At 37.9% G+C, this 23,665-nt stretch overlaps 1 protein-coding gene across 1 annotated transcript in view; it reads left to right on the top strand.

Annotated features, from left to right (window-relative positions):
- The first annotated feature begins 2,242 nt into the window (after positions 1-2,242).
- COL17A1 (collagen type XVII alpha 1 chain) overlaps positions 2,243-23,665 on the top strand; it is a 67,634-nt gene continuing 46,211 nt past the window's right edge. Inside the window, exons 1-12 of the mRNA XM_063307122.1 lie at positions 2,243-2,398; positions 8,180-8,241; positions 9,667-9,711; positions 11,805-11,903; positions 14,959-15,090; positions 15,476-15,523; positions 16,506-16,541; positions 17,404-17,451; positions 17,930-18,073; positions 20,236-20,391; positions 21,446-21,517; positions 22,404-22,475. Of these exons, the coding sequence (XP_063163192.1) occupies positions 8,187-8,241; positions 9,667-9,711; positions 11,805-11,903; positions 14,959-15,090; positions 15,476-15,523; positions 16,506-16,541; positions 17,404-17,451; positions 17,930-18,073; positions 20,236-20,391; positions 21,446-21,517; positions 22,404-22,475 (907 nt within the window). The 5' untranslated portion in view covers positions 2,243-2,398; positions 8,180-8,186. The remainder of the gene's footprint in view (positions 2,399-8,179; positions 8,242-9,666; positions 9,712-11,804; positions 11,904-14,958; positions 15,091-15,475; positions 15,524-16,505; positions 16,542-17,403; positions 17,452-17,929; positions 18,074-20,235; positions 20,392-21,445; positions 21,518-22,403; positions 22,476-23,665) is intronic.

Here is a 23,665-nt window from a genome sequence, read left to right as displayed (position 1 = left end):
TTATGGGGAGAATTTCTGTGATTAAGTTGAATGTTTTGCCTAGAATGTTGTTTCTTTTTCAGACTATACCAATTTTGTCAACAGATTTACCATTTAAACAATGGCAGAGAGATATTTCGAAGTTCATTTGGCAAGGCAAAAAACCAAGAATTAAATATAAATTGTTACAAGATGCCAAGGAACAAGGAGGTCTGGGTCTGCCTAATTTAAAACTGTATTTTGATGCCTGTTGTTTGCTTTGGATGAAGGAATGGATAACTTTGGAGAATAAAAAATTATTACAACTTGAAGGTCATGAATTAAGATTCGGTGGCATGCCAACTTGTGGTATGACAAAGTTAAAGTTAATAAGGATTTTAAAAACCATTATATCAGGAATGCCATATTGTGGATCTGGAATAAATACAAGGTAAGATTGTTTCCTAATGTACCTTTGTGGTTATCACCTCAGGAAGCATTTGTTAGAAGAGAAAATGTGGGAGAAATAAAGTGGTTAAAGTACAAAGATTTTTTTAAATTTTGAGGAGAGTGAACCAAACTTTAAAACAAGAGAAAAGTTAGAATTGGAAGGATTTACATGTCATTGGTTTACCTATATGCAATTGTTAGAACGTTTTAAGTTGGATAAAAAGCATTATAGATTTGTCAATGAAACAACTTATTTTGAGATTAAACTTTCTATGAATGATGAACATGTTATTACTAAGATGTATAAGATGTTGATACAGATGAATTTGGAAGATGAACAAGTCAAGGAATGTATGATTAAATGAGCTAAAAATTTTGGATACAATATTATGTTGGAGCAATGGGAAAATATGTGGACTAACAGTTTGAAATTTACATTGAATTATAACTTAAAGGAATTTTTTTATAAAATGATGTATCATTGGTATCTAAGATTCCTGATAAGTTGTCAAAAATGTTTAATGGCATAATGAATGTTTGTTGGAAATGTTTGCAGGGTGAAGGAACCTTTTATCATCTTTGGTGGACCTGTGAAAAGGCTAAAGAAAAATTGGGATCAGATCCGTATTACTATTCAAAAGATCCTTAAAGTGAATATACAAAAAAACCCAGAACTGTTCTTATTGGGTTTGATGGAGAAAGAATTGGAGAAACAACATGGAACTTTGCTTTTGTATATGATCACTGCTGCAAGATTAGTATATGCACAATGATGGAAAGATCCACAAATACCTACAGTAGAAGGACGGATTATTAAATTAATGGACTTGGCTCAAATGGCGAAGTTAACAGCTTTAATAAGAGATAATACTGTTACTGGATTTGTCTCTTTATGGCAACCTCTTTTAGATTACATGCTTGTCTTGGAAAAAAAATGAAGTTTTGATTGTGGGTTTTGATGATTAGATACTTTATTTTGATAGAAATAATGTTAATATGGATTAATTAATGGTAGGAGAATATCCTTTTTAATTGTACTTATATCTGTATTGGAAGTCGTCAGAAGCCACCTTCTGTTTCTATTTTCTATCTATTTTGACTTTTATAGTTTCTGTTCTTTTTCTTTTAGTTCTATCTTTACTGTACTCTCTGCTTTTGTATTTTAACTATACTTTGAAATATAATAAAATTCTTATTAAAAAAAGAGAAATATATTGGTGCAGCTGGCTGCTTCTTTTATAAGGGAAGGGCCCAGCAAACTGTTCATCATAACTTTCCTTTTTCATTTACTGAAATTGTACCAAATTGGGGAGGGGCTGAAATGTGAGACCCTAGACAATTGCCCAATTTGCCCCTCTTAAAGCTATCGCTGATGTTGTCTAACACAAAATAAAACCGCTTTAGCTCAATTTATAGTGCTCAAATGAAGAAGACAAGGCATTAAGTGTGGATTTTTGCATGTAAAACGACAGTGATAGCTCCTCGCCTATTCCTAATGTCTCAAAGTTCAACTGATTCTGCATTCATGTGCTACTGACGTGTTTCCTGTGAGCACAGTGAAAATGGTGCTGAAGTAGGGAGGCCCTTGGGCCTATCCAACAGAGCTCTCCTTACATTTCAAATGGCTGGTCTATTTGACTTTGTAGGTTGCTGCTTTTCTTCCCTGTAGTTAAATTTAATTCCTGGAGGCAGATTTTTTTTTTGCTTGCTTTCTCTCCTGCTGTGTTAGATAATTTATAGGGTGGAGTAGAGGCAGGAAACTATGATACACGTTTGTCAGGACTTGTTTAAGAGAAAAGTTTTGGGAAACAGAGCAAACCCATTGGGAGGGTGGGGAAAATAGATTAAATACAAGACCAATTCAGCATTCTTTGAGGATCACTCAGGAACAATTTACCACTGAAGCAGTGCTGTTACACTTGTGGTCTTGTGGAACATTATCTGGAATACTGGGGAGAAGCAAACAGTAACGATTACCACCATAGCTCAGGTATGCAATACAAGGCAAGGGAGCAGTCAGAAAGGGTCTACTTTCTCTTATATCATTTGCTGATTCTTTGGAGTAAGTCTTAAGCAACTAACGGGGACTGATCTGCTTGAACACTCAAAACCTAAACGTCTAGCAGCTCTTAATACAGAGAATGAGAATTGGGCTGGTCTACTTTTTGCAGGGCAAAAAAAAAAAAAAAAAGTTGAAGGTATTGAAGGAAAAGTTATTTTAAGCCTCTGAGAAATGCAACAAACCAGGAGAGGGGAATCTGGAATATTTGCCTGAAAACTAAATTGAACTAGATTTGTTCTGTTTACTTCCTTGGGAAGCATGCAGAGGTCTGGAAGAACACAAGATTACAGCTTTAGCCAGGGTTAGAGGTGTTTTGTTAGAATACAGGAAAAAAAGACTGTCAGCTGCATTTCAAAGGAGGGAGGGAGGGAGCGGGATATCACTTCTTGAAAAGTATATTTATCAATTCAAACATGTATTTATTGCGTTACTGGCTCTGTGCATTATGGACGTGTACTCTTGTTTCTGTGCATACTGTCTGCATCTCTACAAACACTCAAAATTCCTTTGCAGCAAAGAGATTATGTGTTAACTTTTCAAAAGAGTGTAAACCAGGTTAGTTATTTTCACCACCTGGGAACAATGTATTGTTTCTCTGTGCAGCTAGGAAGCCGATCTTAGACTAGTGAACTCTCAGCATGATTAAAAAGAGGATTAGCTTTATAAGATATAAACAAAGTGTTCATAATTCAGTAATTTCTTTGTCCTCAAGACCTGTGACCTTGATCATGCTCCCTCATCTACTACAAAAAGATGAAAATAATCTATGTTATATATGTTCTGATAAATACAAAAAGCTTTTGCTGCATCTTCTGAAGAAGCCTAAAAAAATCACCTCTCTATGGGGAACAAAAAAGTATTTAAAGTGGTACAACAATCAACCTCCCCCAGCCTGGTTCCCACCAAATGTCTTGGAACTGCAGCCTCCAGAATCTATGATAGACCATGTGCTTTTGGCTGGGAATTCAGGGAGTTGCATTCCCAACCCATCCAGAGGGGACCAGGTTGAAAGAGGCTGATTTAAAGGATATATTGAGCAGAGGGATGTTCTGTAAATTTTAACTTGATGCATCAGTTATGACCAAAGAGGCAGTCATAGGAGACGATTATGCATTATGGAACTGAGGATGCAGAGCATTTTTTCTCTCCATGCACCATATTTGCCTGACATCCACGTGAGTGATTGTTCTCTAGAGGAGACTAGGCGCTGGCTCCTGACTGACAGCCAGAAGTCAGTTAAAGGGAACAATTACAATGCTAATTCAAACTTCAGCAGGACTTACTGAAGTATAAGGGTTGAAAGGTAGAGGAGGATACAGGGCTAAGTAAAAAGTAAAAGGGTAAAAGGAACAGAATTCCCAGTCCTTAAAGGTGAGCAGTTAGAAATCATGGGGTAAAAAGGAAACTTGTAAGATTGTTAAGTGTTATCACTTTTCACTTATAGCTATAATATTGTCACTTATAGATATATTATTAGGCACAGTTAAGTAGATTAGTTGTATATGTTGGGTTTAACACATTAGAAGTACATATTTTGCATAATAAACCAACATTGGATACATAACAACGGAATGCATTCAGCCTCCTGGTCTGTGGATTGTACCATAGCTTAACTGGAACGCTTTCACAGCTAATTTAATATAATTTATCCTGATACATTTAACTGAACTACATAGTTTAACAGTCTCTTAGTCTATCTCACTTGTGGAGATTCAGCTGGTCATATCTGAAGGACTGGACATGATCCTTGTCTGGGCCCTGCCTAACAGGCTTCAGGCTGTCTTTCACTTAAGCACTAGTTAATGTCTAGGGTTCATTCTACTTGGATAGCCATACTCTGCTCTGGAGTGTTTGCCTGTTAATCTCCAATGTCTGAAGTCTCTGTCTAGGGACAGAAATGCTTTTTCCACATCTGTCCTGATTTGGGGTTATTCAGTGAATTGTCTTTTTATGAACATTCATGTGTAACACAAGTGAAACATGAAAAAGGGAAAATCTCAAATGTGTTTCTTTGGGTCATATTTGAAAAATTCCTAATATTCTCCAGTAAAATGTTCATTTCAGCAGCACTGACATGCATCATTCAAAACCCCACTTTCAGGGATTGTAAGACTCTTCTGCTTCCCAAAGGAAGCCCCCCCCCCAAAATCTTTTCAGATTCATGCTCTTGTTGTTTATTCGTTTAGTCGCTTCCAACTCTTCGTGACTTCATGGACCAGCCCACGCCAGAGCTTCCTGTCGGTTGTCAACACCCCCAGCTCCCCCAGGGACGAATCCGTCACCTCTAGAATATCATCCATCCACCTTGCCCTTGGTCGGCCCCTCTTCTTTTTGCCCTCCACTCTCCCTAGCATCAGCATCTTCTCCAGGGTGTCCTGTCTTCTCATTATGTGGCCAAAGTATTTCAGTTTGGCCTTTAATATCGTTCCCTCAAGTGAGCAGTCTGGCTTTATTTCCTGGAGTATGGACTGGTTTGATCTTCTTGCAGTCCAAGGCACTCTCAGAATTTTCCTCCAACACCACAGTTCAAAAGCATCGATCTTCCTTCTCTCAGCCTTCCTTATGGTCCAGCTCTCGCAGCCATATGTTACTATGAGGAACACCATTGCTTTAACTATGCGGACCTTTGTTGTCAGTGTGATGTCTCTGCTCTTAACTATTTTATCGAGATTGGTCATTGCTCTTCTCCCAAGGATTAAGCGTCTTCTGATTTCCTGACAGCAGTCAGCTCATGCTCTAGTCTTAGCTATATGCTGCAAAAGGAGAAAGGTCTTAGTTGTGAAGATAAGTTTGATCAATGATATCAGCAGTGCTGAAGAGTCACTTAGGTGAGCTGGGTGGCTATATAAATAGAATAAATAAATAATAAAGCCAACTAGGACTGGTGGAGGAGCAGTGGCTAGAGATGGCCATGAGCTAGAAAAGGGCAGTAGACATACAGATTTGCTAAGCAGGCATAACCTTAAATATCTGGCCCACAACTTTAACTAACTTACAGTAAAAATTGACAGTCAAACCTCCAGTCTGTACCATGCCTTTATAATACCTTTATACCGAGAAGTAATAAGGGGGTTAATTAGCAACCAAAATACAGTTCAGTGATTATTTAGAAGAGATTATTGTTTTTCCTGTGGCCAGAGCAATCATTGCTAGACATATACTTGCCATTTCTAGGGCAGAGAAATGATTTTCAGATAAACTGGAGAATAATGATCCTTAGTTTATCCTTGTTTTATAGTTAGATCTGTTTCTAACACTTACATTTTAATCCCACCTTTTCAAAGGAGCCCAGGGAATTGTAGGTTTATAGTCCTTATTATCCCCATTTGCCTTGTGAGATCCCTTAGATTGAGTACTTTATGTGTGAATAGCCTAGAGTCTGTATGTGAAATCTGTCAGGCAGAATTTGGACTGTAATACTACAAAGAAAAGTTCTTGGCCTTTTAGCGAAGATCAAGTGTATGTGTGTATATCAAGAAATGTTATTGCTTCTTCCTCAACTTGCTGCCCTCTGGAACTTGGTTGTTATACAGATATTGTTAGACACCAAGTTTAGACAAACTGCTCTAACCTCTCTTCACTGTTCATCAGAGTCCTGAAAGCCAATCTCAAACAAAGAAAGGCGCATGAAGAAGAGGCTTAAAAAGCCAACCAAGAATAGTGTGGCCGGGATATAGCTGAGAGCTCAGAATGTCCCCAGTGACTGAGCAGGGTTTACCTCCAGGGTTTTACCATTCCCTTCTTCTTGTGCATCTTTCAAGCATCTTCCTTCATTGTCAGTGCTTGTCTGGGATGAACTCATAGTACAAATTAGAATATGACTCAGAGATGAAGAAGGTGTGGGTTTGCTTAGGTGCTTCAGGCACCCTTTATTTGGAGGAAGAAAGCCCAGCCATTAGCTAGAAAGGACTGTGAATGGATTAAGGATTTAGATGATTTGGGTGGATTTGCCTTAAGAGCCTCCTGAGATATAAAAAAGCAACTAAAACCCTGCAAAGACATACTGAACTCCTGAAGTGGGGATTATCTCTCTCTCACACACACACACACACATGTGCTCCCCCACCCCCCAGTTTGCTTTCTTTTCCAGAGCTTAAAAAGAGCAGTTGGCAGCCGCAGTTAAGAGGACCCTTGCACGCCTTTGGGTTGTGCGCCAGTTGCGCTCATTCCTGGACCAGGAGGCACTACTCAGTCTCTCATGCCCTCGTTACGTCCTGTTTAGACTACTACAACGCGCTCTACATGGGGCTGCCCTTGAAGAGCATTCGGAAGCTTCAGCTAGTACAAAATGCAGCTGCCTGGGTTGCAAATAGTGCCAGCTACTCAGCACACGTAACACCTCTGCTTCTGGAGCTGCATTGGTTGCTGGTGTGTTTCCGGGTGCAATTCAAGGTGCTGGTTGTCACTTTAAAGCCCTTCATGGTCTGGGACCGGGTTACTTAGGGACCGTCTTTTCCCAGTTAGTTCTGCCTGTTCGGTCCAGTCCAGCAGGATGGGCATGCTCCGGGTCCCGTCAGCCAAGGAATGTCAGCTGGCAGGGACCAGGAAGCGTGCCTTTTCTGCTGTGATGCCTGCCCTCTGGAACATCCTCCCTCCTGATATTAGGATGGCCCCGACCCCGTTGGCTTTCTGGAAGGCCTTGAAAACCTGGCTTTGTGCCCGGGCCTGGGGCCCCGAGTATGGGAAGGGCCCCATTTCATGGTTAACACCATGGCTTTTAAGATTGCTTGGCTGTATTTATATTTAATTTTTGTTATTGTTGTTATTGTTTTATATTATGACTGTTTTTATTGTTGTTAGCTGTCCAGAGTCACTGGTTTGAGATGGGTGGCAATACAAATTGAATGAATGAATGAATGAATGAATGAATAAGTAAATAAATAAATAAATATGTTAAATATTTGTTTTCAAAATAGGCAAATTATCCATGATCAATCTTATAGATTATTACAGACATCTGTGGTTTTGATCACCATATACACATGCATTAACCAATCTTTTTATCATGTATTAATCAAAAATGTATTCAAACTTTTTTTTAATGCTATGAATTCACTACAGACTAAATAAAGAAAAAAGAAGAGTTGGCTAAATATTCATGAACTATCACTAGATGGCCCTGTTGCAGCATTTGCCAAGCTTGGCGACATCCAGTTGTCTGGACTTTAGCTTCCAGAATTCCCCAACAGTGCAGCCACTGCTGAGAATTCTGTGAGTTGAAGTCCACACATCTGGGCATTGCCAAGCTTGGGAATACCCTGGACTATAGCAAAACCTTTTGCACCTTTTACCAAATTATGGTTCTTTGGGGTACAGTCAGTCTTGCTAAACCCCCTCCAAAAATCCTGGCCTTGGAACTTCACAAGAATAATTGCCAGTTTGGGATTTTGCAAACACAAGCTCTCTGGTCAGGTTATTTTAGGACAGCTTGCTTTGGAGTGTTTTAGTAGAAAGGAACAACAGCATCTCTGAACATTTACAGTATATATTTCATTATGTAGGAAATAAGCTTATATTAAACCCCTCCCCCCAAAAAACATTATTGAGTTGCATCTCATTTCACAATATGTCATGTGTCTAAGTGGTTAGTTATTGTGGAAACGTGTGAATTGCATTTCCTTGACTTAGCATGAAGAGGCTATGCTTGTACTTGCAACTGGACTATCAGATGTGAGTTAATTTTTGCTTTCTCTCTTCACATGTAAGTAGTAATGATATGGATGCCATAACAAAGAAAAGCAAGCGGGATGGAACTGAAGTCACAGAGAGACGTAAGTATTTTTTTAGAAATATCAGGACCTTAAACTGCCTCCCATTTTCATTCTTAGGTAAAACTTAGCATACATTCACTTTCCTTCATCAATATGCATATTGATAATATACATATGGTGTAATTAATTACTCCAAGCTTTCTGGCTGAGAATTCTGAGAGCAGTAGCCCAAACATTATCTGTGGCGCCAGGCTGTTCAGAACATTATAGTAGAGATAGGCCATATGGAGCTTATAGGCATCACCGTGTCCTCAGATACCCATTAGGTTCCATGACCCATTGTCACTTTTTAATACAGATTGTTCCAAAGTTGCTTCAAAACAAAGTGCTAGCATTTAGCATCAGCATTTTTTCAAGAGCACTTCAGCTTTCAATAGGTATTCTTAGAAAAAAAAAAAGGTGGATGTCAATAGCCTAGTACTTCAGAAGCATATCCATTGCCCTTCCCTGCCCCTCTCCCCCCACCCACAAGTCAGCAAGTTAAAGGAACTCCCTAGAGTAGATTAGGTAACTGGAAGAAATATCACCAGTTTGCCTTTTTAAATAAATGGGTGTTTTGTAACTGGTCATACCATCCAATGCAGCCATTTTAGGAGAGCATCTGTAATATGCTCTCAAAATTTCAAATATGTTCTTTGGCTCAAAAAGGTTCACTTCCTTTAATCTTCCCAGAACACTCTGGTTATGAGTAGAGAAACAGTAATAATAATGATGATGATAATAATAATAATAATAATGCCACTATGTCTGCACTACAGAGTCTTAAAATATGCTTCATTGCTGACGCTTTACGTTTGTGATAATTTGAGATCTTTTAGTATCACAATGCTGGACAAAGGAAGCAACTAATGGAGTTCCATCTATTTTAGAAATATTAGTGTGAATCAGTTTTGAGCAGAGCAAATAGAATCCAAATAATAAATGGGATCTCCCAATTACTCCCTCAGTAGCAATTCTGATATGGCCTGGCAATGTCCTTCTGATTTTAACTTTATGAAAAACGGGCTGATATCAGCTTCCTGTAGCTCACTGCAATTTCAGGAGCAAAGTGCACAGCCAGCCTCAGAGATCTTTATTTATTTATTTGCTACTTATTTGACTGTGAGTCTGTCCAGTGACCTTGCTTAATTATATATGCTTAAAACATGTATTATTTTGTTATGTTTTGTTGAGTATTGCCCTTATAGAGAATATTTTTCCACTTTTCTCTAATTACCAAAATATTCTTTGTGGGACAGTCATGAATGTTCAAAATCATTTTCAAAGCAGTACATTCTCCTAATTTCAGTTTGGCTATTTTGAAAAGGAGGCTTTGTTCAGTGATAATTCTAGTTATCTCAGTAGAATTGGTACACCAGCTTCCTGATACATTATGCCCTATGAGCTTTACTTTATTTTCTTCGTTTCTTTTTCATTCCTTTTCAGTTATTACAGAAACTGTTACCACCAGATTGACGTCTCTCCCCCCAAGTAAGTGATTGCAATAGGGTGTTTGCACTGTCCATGCACCTAATTTTGCTCTCTGGGACTGTTTTTACCAGTCCCTCGTATAACTGTGCCCCCAAACCTGCCAATACAAGACTAGGAAAGAAAGATTGCTTTATTTTGAGTTCATCCTTTAAAATGCTATCTGGGAAATAGGAAAGAAGTGGATCAAGCTGGGTTATGGATTTTCTGCCCCTTCTATGTATGTGATATTGTAACATCCACATAAAACATGTATGAGCTTTCTGAAACTGATGTAGCTCAAAGAATTTTTAGTAGAAGATCTGTTTTCATAAATTATTTTGAGTAATGGGATACTGACTGGGTAGATTTTAAAAAAATTTCCTTCCATGACTTTTCTACAACCTTCATCCATGTTTTCCTCCAAACAAGAGTGCTAGTTACCTTAGGTTTTGAAAGGTAACTCCTCCATATATTACCAAATTGGAAAGACCTGGATGGATGCAATATTGGCCAGAATAACCAGTTCACTATCTAGAACTTTTGTCTAGTACTTGCATTGCAGCGGCTAAAGTGCCATCTAAAGATAAGGAGGTCTAAATTCAAGTTTTTTCTGTTGCCATAAAACTCTCTCATCCTATTCTACCTCATAAGGTTGTTCAGATAAAAGTGAAAGCCTTGAGCTTCTTGCATAAAAATAGGGATAAAAAAGTATACTACCTCAGGCTGTTCTGGTTGTCAATACAGACAGCTAGATAAACTAGTTTAATAAGGATATGGATAAATAACTCATCTTTGAAAGAATCTATAAATGATACCAATGTTCAAATGGTGAAAGAATAGCATCAGTAATAGTTTTTGTGTGAAAACACTGCAAAATTGTAGAATTAATGTTCCAGGAACTATTCAAGATGGAACATTTCTAAACACCGTTTGGTTGAATAGTCTGCTATTGCCATTTTTAATTTATTTCAGTTTGAATTACTTATATTGATTTAATTGTTGATAATTTGGTCTTATTATGATTTATTTTATTTTTCATTATCAGCATTATTATAATGTATGCTTGTATTGTCATAACTTTGATTGGCTATAGATTATTTCAATTCTTTAACATTTCTAATTTAATGTTTCCAATTGATGTTTTAATTCTTACAGATGTTTTTCTCAATTGTTTTGTAAGTTTCCATGCAACTACTTTGATTCAGTGGCATATGAGTAGAATAATTAAATGGTAACAATGATTTTGAAGACATGGATGCTATTCCTTTGCTGGTGGTGTAAATATGTGATTTTTCTTAAATTGAATAATTGTTAGTATTAAACAGCAATGTAATAATTGATTGTACAAATCTTTCATAGTAGAGTTTGCCTTTTTTGCCCAAATTTGAACTATCTCTCATATGAATGTAATTTTCAATGTTTTGATTATAAACTCTAATGGGAAGGTGATTGGCTTCAAAGATAGTAGAAAATATAGTAAAGGTAAAGGTTTCCCTTGACATAAAGTCCAGTCGAATCCGACTCTAGGGGGCGGTGCTCATCTCCGTTTCTAAGCCTTGGAGCCAGCGTTGTCATAGACACTTCCGGGTCATGTGGCCGGCATGACGACACGGAACGCCGTTACCTTCCCGCCGAAGCGGTACCTATTGATCTACTCACATTGGCATGTTTTCGAACTGCTAGGTGAGCAGGAGCTGGGACGAGCAACGGGAGCTCACCCCGCCGCGCGGTTTCGAACTGCCGACCTTCCGATCGGCAGCTCAGCGGTTTAACCCGCAGCACCACCGCGTCCCCTAGTAGAAAATATACATTACCTAAATAAGAACATTTCATTCAAGTTAAATAAGTTTAAAATTGCAACATATTCTAATCATGAAACTCCACTGAAAATATGGCTAATCAGGAAGGGGGAAGCTCATATGGTCAGTGTAAGACTTAACAAGCTAGAGAATCATAATGGTAGTATGTTATTTGTTAGGTATTTTCTGAAAATGGTCAAACATCAAGAGCCTAAGTTGCACCGTTTCACTATAGGTCTTTGGTCCATCTGTTTCAGTGCTGAATCTCTTGCCTTTTCTGACTCACAAATTCTCATTTTGTGTTTTCTCTGACAGAAGGAGTTGGTAGCAGTGGGCTGAAAACAACAGCTTATAGTGGAGGGAGTGGAATGGAAAAGAGGACCTATGCTCATGGCAGTAGTTATGCCACAGCCAGTAAGTGGTTTTCAATCTGAGAGCAAACAAAAAGAACTTAGGGGAAAGTGACACATAGAAATGGAAAGGCAGGAGAATGGATGGATCACAGAGATGCTGACTTTTGGAAAATGATAGAAGTGGGAAAAAAATGAGACAGTCTTTGAATTCTTTGCTAAAGAGTGCTTATCACAAAAGTACAAAGATAAAGCTTACAGATATTGGGTGACATTTCTTAATTGGGACATTGCACAGTTTATTTTTACAGAAAATGCTACCATTCATTAGTAGTACCTTGTAATCTTGACCAACCTCATCTTAATGAAGTGTTTTGGGTTCTGCAAACAGAGACTCACAACAGTCAAGTGACAACTGCCTAAAAAAAAAAATTTATATATATATATATATATATATATATATATATATATATATATATATATATATAATATATACCATATATATCATATATATCTCTATACACTTAGTGGTTTATTCTGAAAGTACTTGGCTAAAAGAACAAAAAAGGTATTATTTGTCCATCCAAGAATACCGTACTAGTCTAGTGGTCCCTCTGTTGTCTGCTGGAGAATCCAGAGTATCCTGTTCTTAACCTTCAGCTTTCCCAAACTGGCACCCTCCAGAAGAATTAACACTCCAGAATTCTTAGCAGTGTCAAAACCAAAACAATCACAAAAAGCAAAGGTAAACCTCCAAATAAAACCCAAGAGAGGCACCTACAGTGAGTCAGCTGTGACCAAATGTGCATTGAAATGATCAGTTCCAACCTCCTTCTGGATCTGCAGCAAGGTGGGGGGCTGCACGTGCTTGTAGGGAGAGACCATCCACAAGGTGGTGGCTCTTACAGAGAAGGCCTGCTGACCATCTCACCCACATCCTGTGGACCATCCTGAGGGAACTTGAGCAGGCCCTCTCTGTTACTGGACTGTATGGGCAGATTTAGTTCTGGCAAGGCATTGCCTGATGGATCCCAGAGCTGGGTCACTTAGGGCTTTAAAAGTAATGACTAGCACTGTGAATTGGGCCTGGAAGCCTGTTGGAAACCAATGCAATGACTTTCTTATGGGTGTAATTCTATACTGGCAGGGTTAGTGCTGTATTTTGCACCAGCTGCAGATTCCTGTTATCCACCCATTATTCTGATTGTGGTAGATCTCAGTCATCCTTCAGTATGGAGATCTGACAAAATCTGAAGACATTTAAACAGGGACTAAGGATTTTGAAAGCCACGTATTAAATAAATTATTCCAAGTATCCCTTGGGTTTAATCATGCCTCTAATCCTTACACTGAAATACTGTAAGCCCATTATTCATTAAATCTCTATGCATATTTGGAGATAGACAGATAGAGATAGATTAGAGAGGGAGAGGGAGAGAGAGAGAGATATCAAATTGTCTGTTTAAAAGCTATTAGAAATGGGAAAGAAAACTGAACTCTTCACCAGTACGAACTACAATGATTATTCAAATAAAGAAATCATCGGGACACAGTTTGGAACAATGGATAAAAATGTGTTAATGGATTATTTTCCAGTTTCTGCTCTATGGGTCAGAGTAACCACAGTTCCCTTCTTTTTAAGAATAGCATGTTTAAAGCATAGAATGTGATGAGCAACTCATTTTTTAAACTCTTAACATGAATTATTGAGAAGCTAAAATGCTTCTGAAACCCCTTAGTAAATTAGATCAGTGTTTCTTAAACTTTTTGCTCTCAGGACCCTTCCCACTTTTAAAAATTATGGAGGACCCCAAAAGAGCTTTTATTTGTATGGGTTATCGGTGTTTACTATATTAAAAATTAAAACTGACACTTGGAATATTTATTTATTGAATTGGGTAAAAATAAGAATATTAAACCCATTAGATGTTAACATAAATAAAATAGTTTTAATGAAAAAAACTATATTTTTTAACAAATTAAAAAAAATAATGAGAAGAGTGACATTGTTTTAAATTTTTGCAAATATCTTTAATAAATAATAATTTTGATTTTGCAGGCCCTTGAGAGGGTCTTGGGGATCCCCAGGGGTCCTAAGACCACACTTTAAGAAACAATGTTTTAGATGAACCCAGATAGACTTCTGAGAGCATTTAAAGGTATAAAGTTACATAATCTTCCCAGGCCTGGGGGTAGTGTATTTGTGTAGCCCCTATCATGTTTTGTATCATGTTTCAGTGGCATGCTTGCTTTTAGTCCAGGCAGCCATGTTTGCTCCATGTGTTTTGTAGCTGTTATTTTATTTTGAGAAAATTAATAAATAATCAAATTTGGAAAAAGAATGACTGGTATCCTGAATGACCTCAGGAAAATCTGATATTAGGGCATTGTTCAAAATAAGCAAATGCTAATCTGATCAGTCCTTTTGAGGAATAGATTAAGAGTCCTATTTCACAGCAGTTTATACTGTATGTACATACTGTAATATATATCACAGTAAAAGCATGTGTGTTAATATATAATATCTGCTATATAAATGTTATACAACTGTTATATTGCTGTATAGATGTTATATAACACCTAGTATCTGTTATCTCAGAGGTAAATCCCAAGGAAGCAATCTTAATTACCCAGGATTGACTTCTTTGTTAGTCTTTATTAGTCTGCACATCAGACAGCTCACATACAAACTGATTTTTCCCCCAAGGAAACCACTAAGACTAAAGAGGTTTAAGAAAAAGTCCCCAATTTTAGTTGTCAAAAATTACTTTGAAAATAAACTATAAGTGTCATTAAATATTTTGATCAATGCATTTTTGCTATATATTTTGTTTTCTATATTTAATACAGAAGTGAGCCAACAGTTAGTGTCTACTGAACAACTTTTAATTCCTCTGTGTTTCACAGGCTGCTCACTCTCCAGAGGTATTTTGACAAAAATTCCTTCTTCAGTGACACCAATTGTAGGATGATCTAGAATTAGGCAGATAAAATTCATGTCATTGTGGACCTAAAGAGAAGACAAACAAGAAGCAAATTAACTGAAAAGATATTATACCATTTCCCACACAATTCAGTCCACCAAATGTGAATCTGAGGAGGTTTTGTTTCATCTCTAGGTGGAAATGCTAGAATGAATACCTCCTCTTCCTCCTACAAGCAAGCCACCTCTCCTTCTTCCACTCTTACCAAATCACCTGGCTCAACTTTTGAACGAAAAACTTATGCTACCTGCCATCCAGCATATGAAGGTATCATAGTATCAAAGAAACAGGAAGGGGATCATCCCAACTTTCTTTAGGAACCAGCTAGTGTATGCTTGCCCTTTTCAGTTATTTTGGCTCCATCTGTTGTTCAGTAGAACAGTTCCATTCATCATCTTTGCAGCCATTTGCATTAAGATACAGTTTTCTAGCATAATATAACAACTATGATATTAATTCATCTCTGTTTCATTGAGACAGTATACTCACTTCTGTTGCAGACTAATTAATAAATCTTCTGCATCTGTCCTTCAGACACAGTTTAAGTTTCAAAATAAAGCTCTGGATTATTATTACATCTTGTAATGTGATGGCAATTCAGAATATTGGACTAAAATACATAATAAAGTTTTCAAATGATTTTCTTTTTCAGGAAGCTCCAGTGCAAATTCCTCTCCAGAGTTTCCACGCAAAGATTTTGGTACATTTTCCATTTTTGAGAATTTCCTTATTCTGTGCTGAAATTAATTATGAAAATGGAGACTTGTCCACATTTCTTATTTTGTGTTCTAATGATACAACAGTACCCTCTTTGTAATAATTGCTTCCAACAGCATGCCACTAAACTATAATTATAAATTCCATTTGGGTTAGCATATGAATGAACCCCATCTTCTCTGTTTTTTATTTAGAAAAGTTATAATTTACCGAATTCTTGACTGTTCACTACATTCATGGCGAGTTGTTTTCTTGCCTAAAATAAAGCCAGAGTAGGCGGGACGCGGTGGCGCTGCGGGTTAAACCGCTGAGCTGTCGATTGGAAGGTCGGCGGTTCGAAACCGCGCGGCGGGGTGAGCTCCCGTTGCTCGTCCCAGCTTCTGCACACCAAGCAGTTCGAAAACATGCAAATGTGAGTAGATTAATTGGTACCGCTTCGGCGGGAAGGTAACGGCGTTCCGTGAGTCATGCTGGCCACATGACCCGGAAGTGTCCTATGGACAACGCCGGCTCCAAGGCTTTGAAACGGAGATGAGCACCGCCCCCTAGAGTCGGACACGACTGGACTTTACGTCAAGGGAAACCTTTACCTTTACCTTTTAAGCTGAGCATTAGTTCAGTTGTATCATTTATATTCAGCCTCACAGGCAAATATGAAAGCTATTAATAACCACTGAAGAAAAAGTCCAAAAATATCAACAATCTTATATTACTTTGTAACTCTATAAAACCATTCCTAGAAATAGTTCTATTTTAAGCTAAACTGGGATATGTTAGCTGGCTGATGTTGTTTTTTAAGCCAATATCATAGACTTTGAAGACCTGCACTGGCAATCTAAATTGATTTTTATATATTGGTTATTTTACATATTTATTTAAATATAAACTGAGCAATGTTGCTGTTATGTTTTTAGGGATCTACTTTCAGTTTTTCAAATCAAATTCAAAGAGTGATTTTTTTACAGGTTCTTCTGCTACCAGGGGACGAAGCCAAACCCGAGGTAAGATCTCCAATATGTATAGTGATACATGGAGCCACAAACTCTTTGCCATGTCCCAAACTGTTCTTCAATATTTATTCCATTTGAAAAAGGTGGATTGATATTTGGAATTACAAGTTGTTCAAGAAAATTCAAAGAAACTGAAATAACTAGGTTTGCTGATCCATTGGAAATGTATCTGTGAATATTCAGTTTTTCCTCTCTGGTATGATTTACTGTATTTATTATCCTAGCATTGCTTTTTGCTTTTGGTTCCTTTGCCTAAATGCACTTCACTTATGATGCTTTAAGTTCAATGACCTTTGAATAATTATACAAACACATCTCCACATAATCATGTAGTCCCACAATTCAATAGTCAATAATAATTGACTATTCAATAATCAGATTCTTGGCTGCTTCCTGAAATGGAAAATAATTCCAAGCACAATTTTCCTAGAAAATCTTTAGCAACCTGTAGTAAGGAAAAATCACTGGAGTTACAGGGATTCTAGCAACTGAACTATTTCCCAACATTTAATCAATGTATCCCATTGCTTTCTTTTTTACTTCCTTTCCCTGAACTGGTAGGTCTGTTCACTGATACAGGAACTGGAAGATGGATGTTGATAAAACTGTCTCTTGAATCCTTATCAGTATCGGAGCCAACAGTTACAACTAATAGACAAGTAGCAGGAGGAAGTTAAAAAGAAAGAAGTCAGATATAACTAAAGATAATGAACTGGATCATGCTCATCTATACCTTATAGTTCAACACTAAATATCTTAAAGGTCAACACTAAATACTGCACATTAGGATATCATGTAACCAATGCATCTCCTACTTTAAAATGAGCTGTTTGTTTCCTTTTGTCTTGCACAGAGAGTGAAATCCGAGTGCGGCTGCAGAGTGCTTCTCCATCAACCAGGTGTAAGTGCTGTAGCTATTGTGTATATTCCTAATTTGAACAAAGGTAGTTGAATCTTTGGTAAACAATTCACAATTGTCTTCAGTGATCTTTTTCTCCAACTACAATTCCCTGCCCGGTATGTCATATAATACTTTAATAGTCCGAGTAAACAATTGCCCAGAAATGATGAATAGAAATAGATAGCAAGAATAATTATAGTGGCAGCTGAATTATACATGCATGATCACGAAGAGAAAGGAATACTAGTATTGAAACAGGCAGCTAATACAGAATCAAGTTCCCTCTCACTCAATGTTCAAATTCATCCATCCATCAAAGCCTCTGTCACTGGTTTCAGATCCATCTATTTATCAAAATATAAAGCCTTAGTACTGAGATCAGTTCATTCTGTTAAGCAATTCATTGTACTTTCAGCTGAAGTTTGTATTTGAAGACAATTGTTGGAGTTAAGTTCCCAGTATCTTTTTTCTCCTTCAGGGACAGAATTGGATGATGTCAAGCGACTGCTGCGGGGAAGTCGATCGGCAAGCGCTAGCCCAACTCGTTCCCATTCAGGCACACTCCCTATTCCAAAGAAAGCTGTTGTTGAAACCAAGATGGTGACAGAAAGCTCCCAGTCAGGTACATTGTTGCTGAATCTGATGAATCCATAGAGGAGCTTGAATTGCTGGGGAAGCCACAGGTTTCTCAGCTATTAAATGACAGAACAAGGAAGAGGCTACAAATGTGTTCCTTAGATCATAGGAGAATAATAGGATCATAGGGTTGAAAGGGATCTTGGAAGTCTTCTAGTTCAACCCCCTGCCCAGAACAGGAATTCTCAGTCCATCTCAGACAAATGGCTGTTTAAATTTTGCTTGAAAACCTCCAGTGATAGAGCACCCATGACATTAAAAAGCAGGCTATCCCACTGCTTGATAGTTCTCACCATCAGGAAATTCCTTCTTATTTCAAGTTTGGATCTCCCTCTGAAAAGCTTCCACTCATTGGTTCTTGTCCTATCCTTGGGAACTATGGAGAATAATCCACAGCCCCTTCTTGAGACTGTCCTTTAAGTACTGGAAGACTGCTATTATGCCTCCCCTTAACCTTATATTCTTTAGGCTAAACATACCCGTACCTATATCTTATTTACAGGCCATCACAATATTACAAAGAAAGCCACAGCTGGTAACAGTGAGGGCCAAGGCATTCTACTGCTGAAGCAAATGTCATATAGTATCTACTTACATTCTTCCAGAAGCTGACTAGGGTGGTAGCTTAAATACAGAGTATCCTTCCCTAAAACCTGAGGATAATAGGTTATTTCAAAGGCACATACAGCCATGCTGTCCAGCATCTTACCACTGACTCCCAGCATTTGTGCCTGAAATAACTGTTTCACTCTGCCAAATGGTGAAGCAAGCTAGTCCTGATCATAGATGAAGGGAAACCCTAACCCATATCCTAGTGGTGAGTGAAGAGAATGATTGCTATGAGGTGAAACGTATAGTAGCCTGCCTCAAGTTAAGCACTATTGATTTGAATTCCTCACACAGATTTTGCTTTCTTGCCTGGTGTTTCCGAGGAAGAAGTTAAGATGAAGGATATAGGAATCTGCAGCAAAAAGTATTGCAATAGTGATAGTCCAAATATTTAAGCAAGATTTCTAACAATAACAGATATAGGAAATGATGCAGAATAAAATAAAGGCAGGTTTAGAGATTTGGGATTAAATAACAATCCAACTGTCCCTGCCCCCACTCCCCCAGCCTTGAGACCCATCTTGCTATCATTTCTTGTCTTTTACTGGTGGTGTTGTTGGAAGGTTTGTGTCAGTAAAAGTGCTGAGCTGTGATATTATATTAAGGATAGGGTCCTGTGGACTTCCAAATGCTGCTGAACTGCTAAATCCATGCATTCTTGGCCATAATGGCTGGACTTGCTGGGAGTCTGGGTTCAAGAACATTTTGAAAACCACAGGGTTTCCACCCCCTTATTAACTGAAAATCTTCAGGAAAGGCTGAACAGTTATTGCTGACAAAAGAACATAAGGAATATAAGGAAGACCCAGAATGTGTTTGACTTATGCAAAGAAGCTGTATCTCATCTGAACTGCAAGACCACCAAACTACTGTGTAATGTCCAGCTGCATTATTAGGAACCACTGTTTGTTTTTAATACTTTAGAACCCATTTCTATCACATCCAAATTTTTCCTCCATAAAACAGAACTAGGTTTTTTTTAATTGATTATGTCATCAAGTCAGTGTCAACTGTTAGGAACTACATAGCTAGATTTTCTCCATGATGATCTGTCCCCAGCCCAGTCCTTCAGATCCTCCAACAGTGTGCCCATTGCCTCTGTCATCCACCTTGCTCCTGGTCATCCTTTTTTTCTCTTTCACCTTTCCAAGTATTATAGACTTCTCCAGAGACTTAGGTCTTTACATAATGTGTCCAAAATATGATAATATGAGCCTGGTCATGTGTGCCTTGAGTGAGAACCTCTGGATTGATTTGTTCTATGACCCACATATTTGTTTTCTTGGCTATCCATTGTATTCTCAAGAATCTTCTCCAACTTCTCCAAAAGTTCAAAAGTACCAATACTCTTTCTGTCTTGCTTCATCAAAGTCCAACTTTACATCTATAAGACTAGATAGTTTACAAAAATCAGATAATACCAGGATTTTACATGTTATACTATTTGGTTTATATGAAAGGAACATTGAAAAAAAACCCTTTTATTATTATATATTATTAAAATCTGAATTGGGATAATGTTTTTGGATTTTCCTACAGTGTCAGGGACCTACGACACAACTATCTTGAATGCTGCACTCCCATCATACATGTGGTCCTCCACCCTGCCTGCAGGGTCATCTCTTGGTGGCTACCATAACAACATGACCCAAAGTTCATCTTTGATCAACACTGCAGCTCATTCTACTGGATCAGGTATGCATCCATTTGTAGAAGTCTCTGCAATGCTGGGCTACCCAAATGATGCCCTGTCCTAGTAACTGGAGGCTGTGTGGATTTGGATGGGAAAGAACAGACTCAGGCTCAATCTTAACAACGCCAAGTGCCTGTGGAAATTTTGTCCCCCTCATCCTGGTGACCTTCCATTTGTAGACTTGGATGGGGTTGTACTTCCCCACTCTAGACTGATGTGCAGTTTGGGTCTTTTGGGATTCACAACTCCTGCTCAAGGAACAGAGGGCAGCTGTGGCCAAGAGGGCCTTCATCCTGATTCATCCATGTATGTGTTTCTGGATAGCAAGGCCCTCCAGATGGTCCCTTACACCCTAGTCACCTAACAAATGGACTATTGCAATGTGCTACACATGGGGCTGCCTTGAAGGCAACTCAAAAACTGCAGCTTGTCCAGAATATGGTGGCATGGGCTGCAATATGACACCATTGCTCCACGAACTGCACAGGTTGCCACTTGGCTTCTAGGTGAAATTAAAGGTGCTGGTTACCATCTATAAAGCCCTTCATAGGATAGGGCCCAGTTATTTCCATGACTGGCTATCTCCAATAATTTCTGCCCATCTGGTAAGATCCAGCAGAGTGGGTGTCTTCCAAGTCCCTTCAATTAAACAAACTATCAGAATGAGAGTGTAATGAGAGTGTAAAGAGCCTATGTTGAAATTCATGGAAGCTGTTTGAAAGCTTTGACCAATTAGCTGCTGATCATTTTGATCAAAATAGAGGTGTCAGGACTCTGGAAAATAAAGAAGACTGACTGAAGATGTGGGTAAAAAGGGCTGTTATTCTAAGAAAAGGGACTGTACCGCGGAAAGATGGACCTGATGAGAACCTCCATATCAGATGTTTTCTATGCCTCCTTTAGAGGCTGTGTCTCTCCATTAGAAGACAATTCATCTGAGGTGTGATATAGCCACTTTTCTTGTAACTATTCAACCACCAGTATTGGAACTTTGGGTTGTGGTGGGGACATTTCTACATTTTCAACACTTTTTATATCTGTTACTTTCTCTTACAGTGTTTGGAGTTCCAAACAACTTGGCCCCCACTCCCTCCACTCTGAATGCTGGCCTCAGCAACTCTTCCACAGGTTTGTTTTCTACATTCTTCTCTGTTTCAGGAAAAGAAAGTATAAGAGCATCTGTTACTGTTCTGTGTTCATATGTCCTATGTTAATGGCAAAAGAGAGGAGGCATACCCAGAGATATTTTCCCTGCTTACTTGAAATCAATGTCTCAGTAAATGCAGATGCTCATACATGTATATATGTTTATAAATTTAATAACCTCTGGAAAAAAAACTCCACTCCTTGAAATTGATCTATTGATAAAAATCATAACTTGCAATATGGCATTGAGATGTATTCCTGAACCTGGCTGTTGAGATATTTATAAAATACATAGCCCTTTCCTTAAGGCAAAAATTGCCAGTTTCTGTCCTTTATATAGTTTTGGACCAGGACTGATCATCAGCAAGAAATATTCCATCTCTTTCTTCTATATCAGGTTATAATTATGCATTTCTAGATATCTTAAAGCAGCAGCAGCAGCAGTGGCTTTATAAGAGTGATGTACAATAAAACAGTTGAAACTACCTATAAAAACATGATAAAACTGTAAATAAAAACAAATGTCACCTATTAAACAACTAATATATATCTTCTCCATTAATCTTACTCCAATGATTGTACAAATTAGCACCATCAGAAATGTTGGCATGGCACTGAGAAGGCAAATTTTTTCCATTTTTAATCTTGGAATTTCAAAGATAATTCTCAGGATATTTCCTTATGATAAAAGTTGATTCCAGCATGAGAGGAAAAGGGACAACTTATGGCAAAGAAGATCTGTTAACTAGCTACAATTCCATTATTTGTAGATGATTAATTTCAGACCATCCTTACAAAAAGTTACTCACTTCAGCTGTATTTATTTTTAAATATGCTTTTATCTGACCCTCAAATATTTTCTTTGCAGTATATGGTGTTCAAAACAACCTGGCTCCAAACACACTTGGGGTCACCAATACTACAACCACAGCTTCTACAGGTAACAACATTTGGTGAAAATATCTGGAATCCAAAGCATTTTTGCTAGCATTCATTTGCCTTAGAAATGATGGAAAACATTGAAAAATTATTTCCTATTGCTTATTTCAAAATACTGTAACTCGTGTAGATCTCCATCATGTATCTCAAACAGGTCTACTTCATTACCAGTTTGCATATCTAGTAATCTCAGTACTGTCCCCAACTATTCCAGTAATTCACTTGTAACTGGATAAAGAGTAGTTGGGGACAGAGGACATAGAGTAGATCAGAAATAATTAACACATTCTTTATTTAAAAACAAAACAGATTAAATCCTTGCAGTTTTGACTGGGCAATCTTCTTTGTGAAACCTTCAAACTTGGTGGAGGAATGGGCTATATTTGTGGCCTCCAAAGCCTCTACAGACCACAGCACTGAAATTCAATAATAAACCATCAGTTCAATTCCCACACTGAATTTTCAGTGGTAAACAAAAGAGAGGTGGGTACATCATATAATGTTAACTCACCTAACAGCTCCCTTTGCCCCTGAAGCAATAAAAGCATGCATATCCCAGGCCCAGGCACTTAAGTTGTATCAGCCTGTCATAATATAATTGTCATTGTTGACTTCTTGACATAAAAGTTAGGATGCTTCCTGATGAAAGAATCACCACACATGTCATAACTTTGTCATAATTTTGACATTATCTTAGTTTGCTGTGGAGTCCCATGATGACAAAGACTCTTGTGGCCCATTAAAAAGGAAGACATTGACAACAGCATGCACTTCAAAGGATTAGAGCCCACTTTATTAAATGTCTGGCAGATGATCCTCATTTGCCGGGTGCCTGTAGGTGACTAAGATTAAAGGAAAAAATGGCAATGAAATGCACATATATTCGAAATGGTCCTCTATAAGTTATTGGTAATAAGACAAAACATTTTGCATTGCAGAGTAAACTAAGAGCTGTTTTAGGACAAGAAGTCATTGTCTTTGTCTGCACGTAAATGAATAGAACTAAAACTATAATTCGATAGATAAATTTGAGGTTTCTTTGTTCTGAGATGGCCACTAAGATCAAAGCTGGCGAGGAGCAGAAATTGACATTATAAGCACTGAAGTCAGGAGAAAAATTACAAGCTATAATCATAATTTGTATGTACTTTCTGCATTTCACTTCTCTCTGCTCTTGCTATGTACATATAC

Source organism: Candoia aspera, chromosome 6, assembly GCF_035149785.1.
Source record: "Candoia aspera isolate rCanAsp1 chromosome 6, rCanAsp1.hap2, whole genome shotgun sequence".
Classification (NCBI taxonomy): domain Eukaryota; kingdom Metazoa; phylum Chordata; class Lepidosauria; order Squamata; family Boidae; genus Candoia; species Candoia aspera.
The sequence above is the reverse complement of the archived record's forward strand: the minus strand, read 5'-3'. Positions and strand labels throughout refer to the sequence as shown.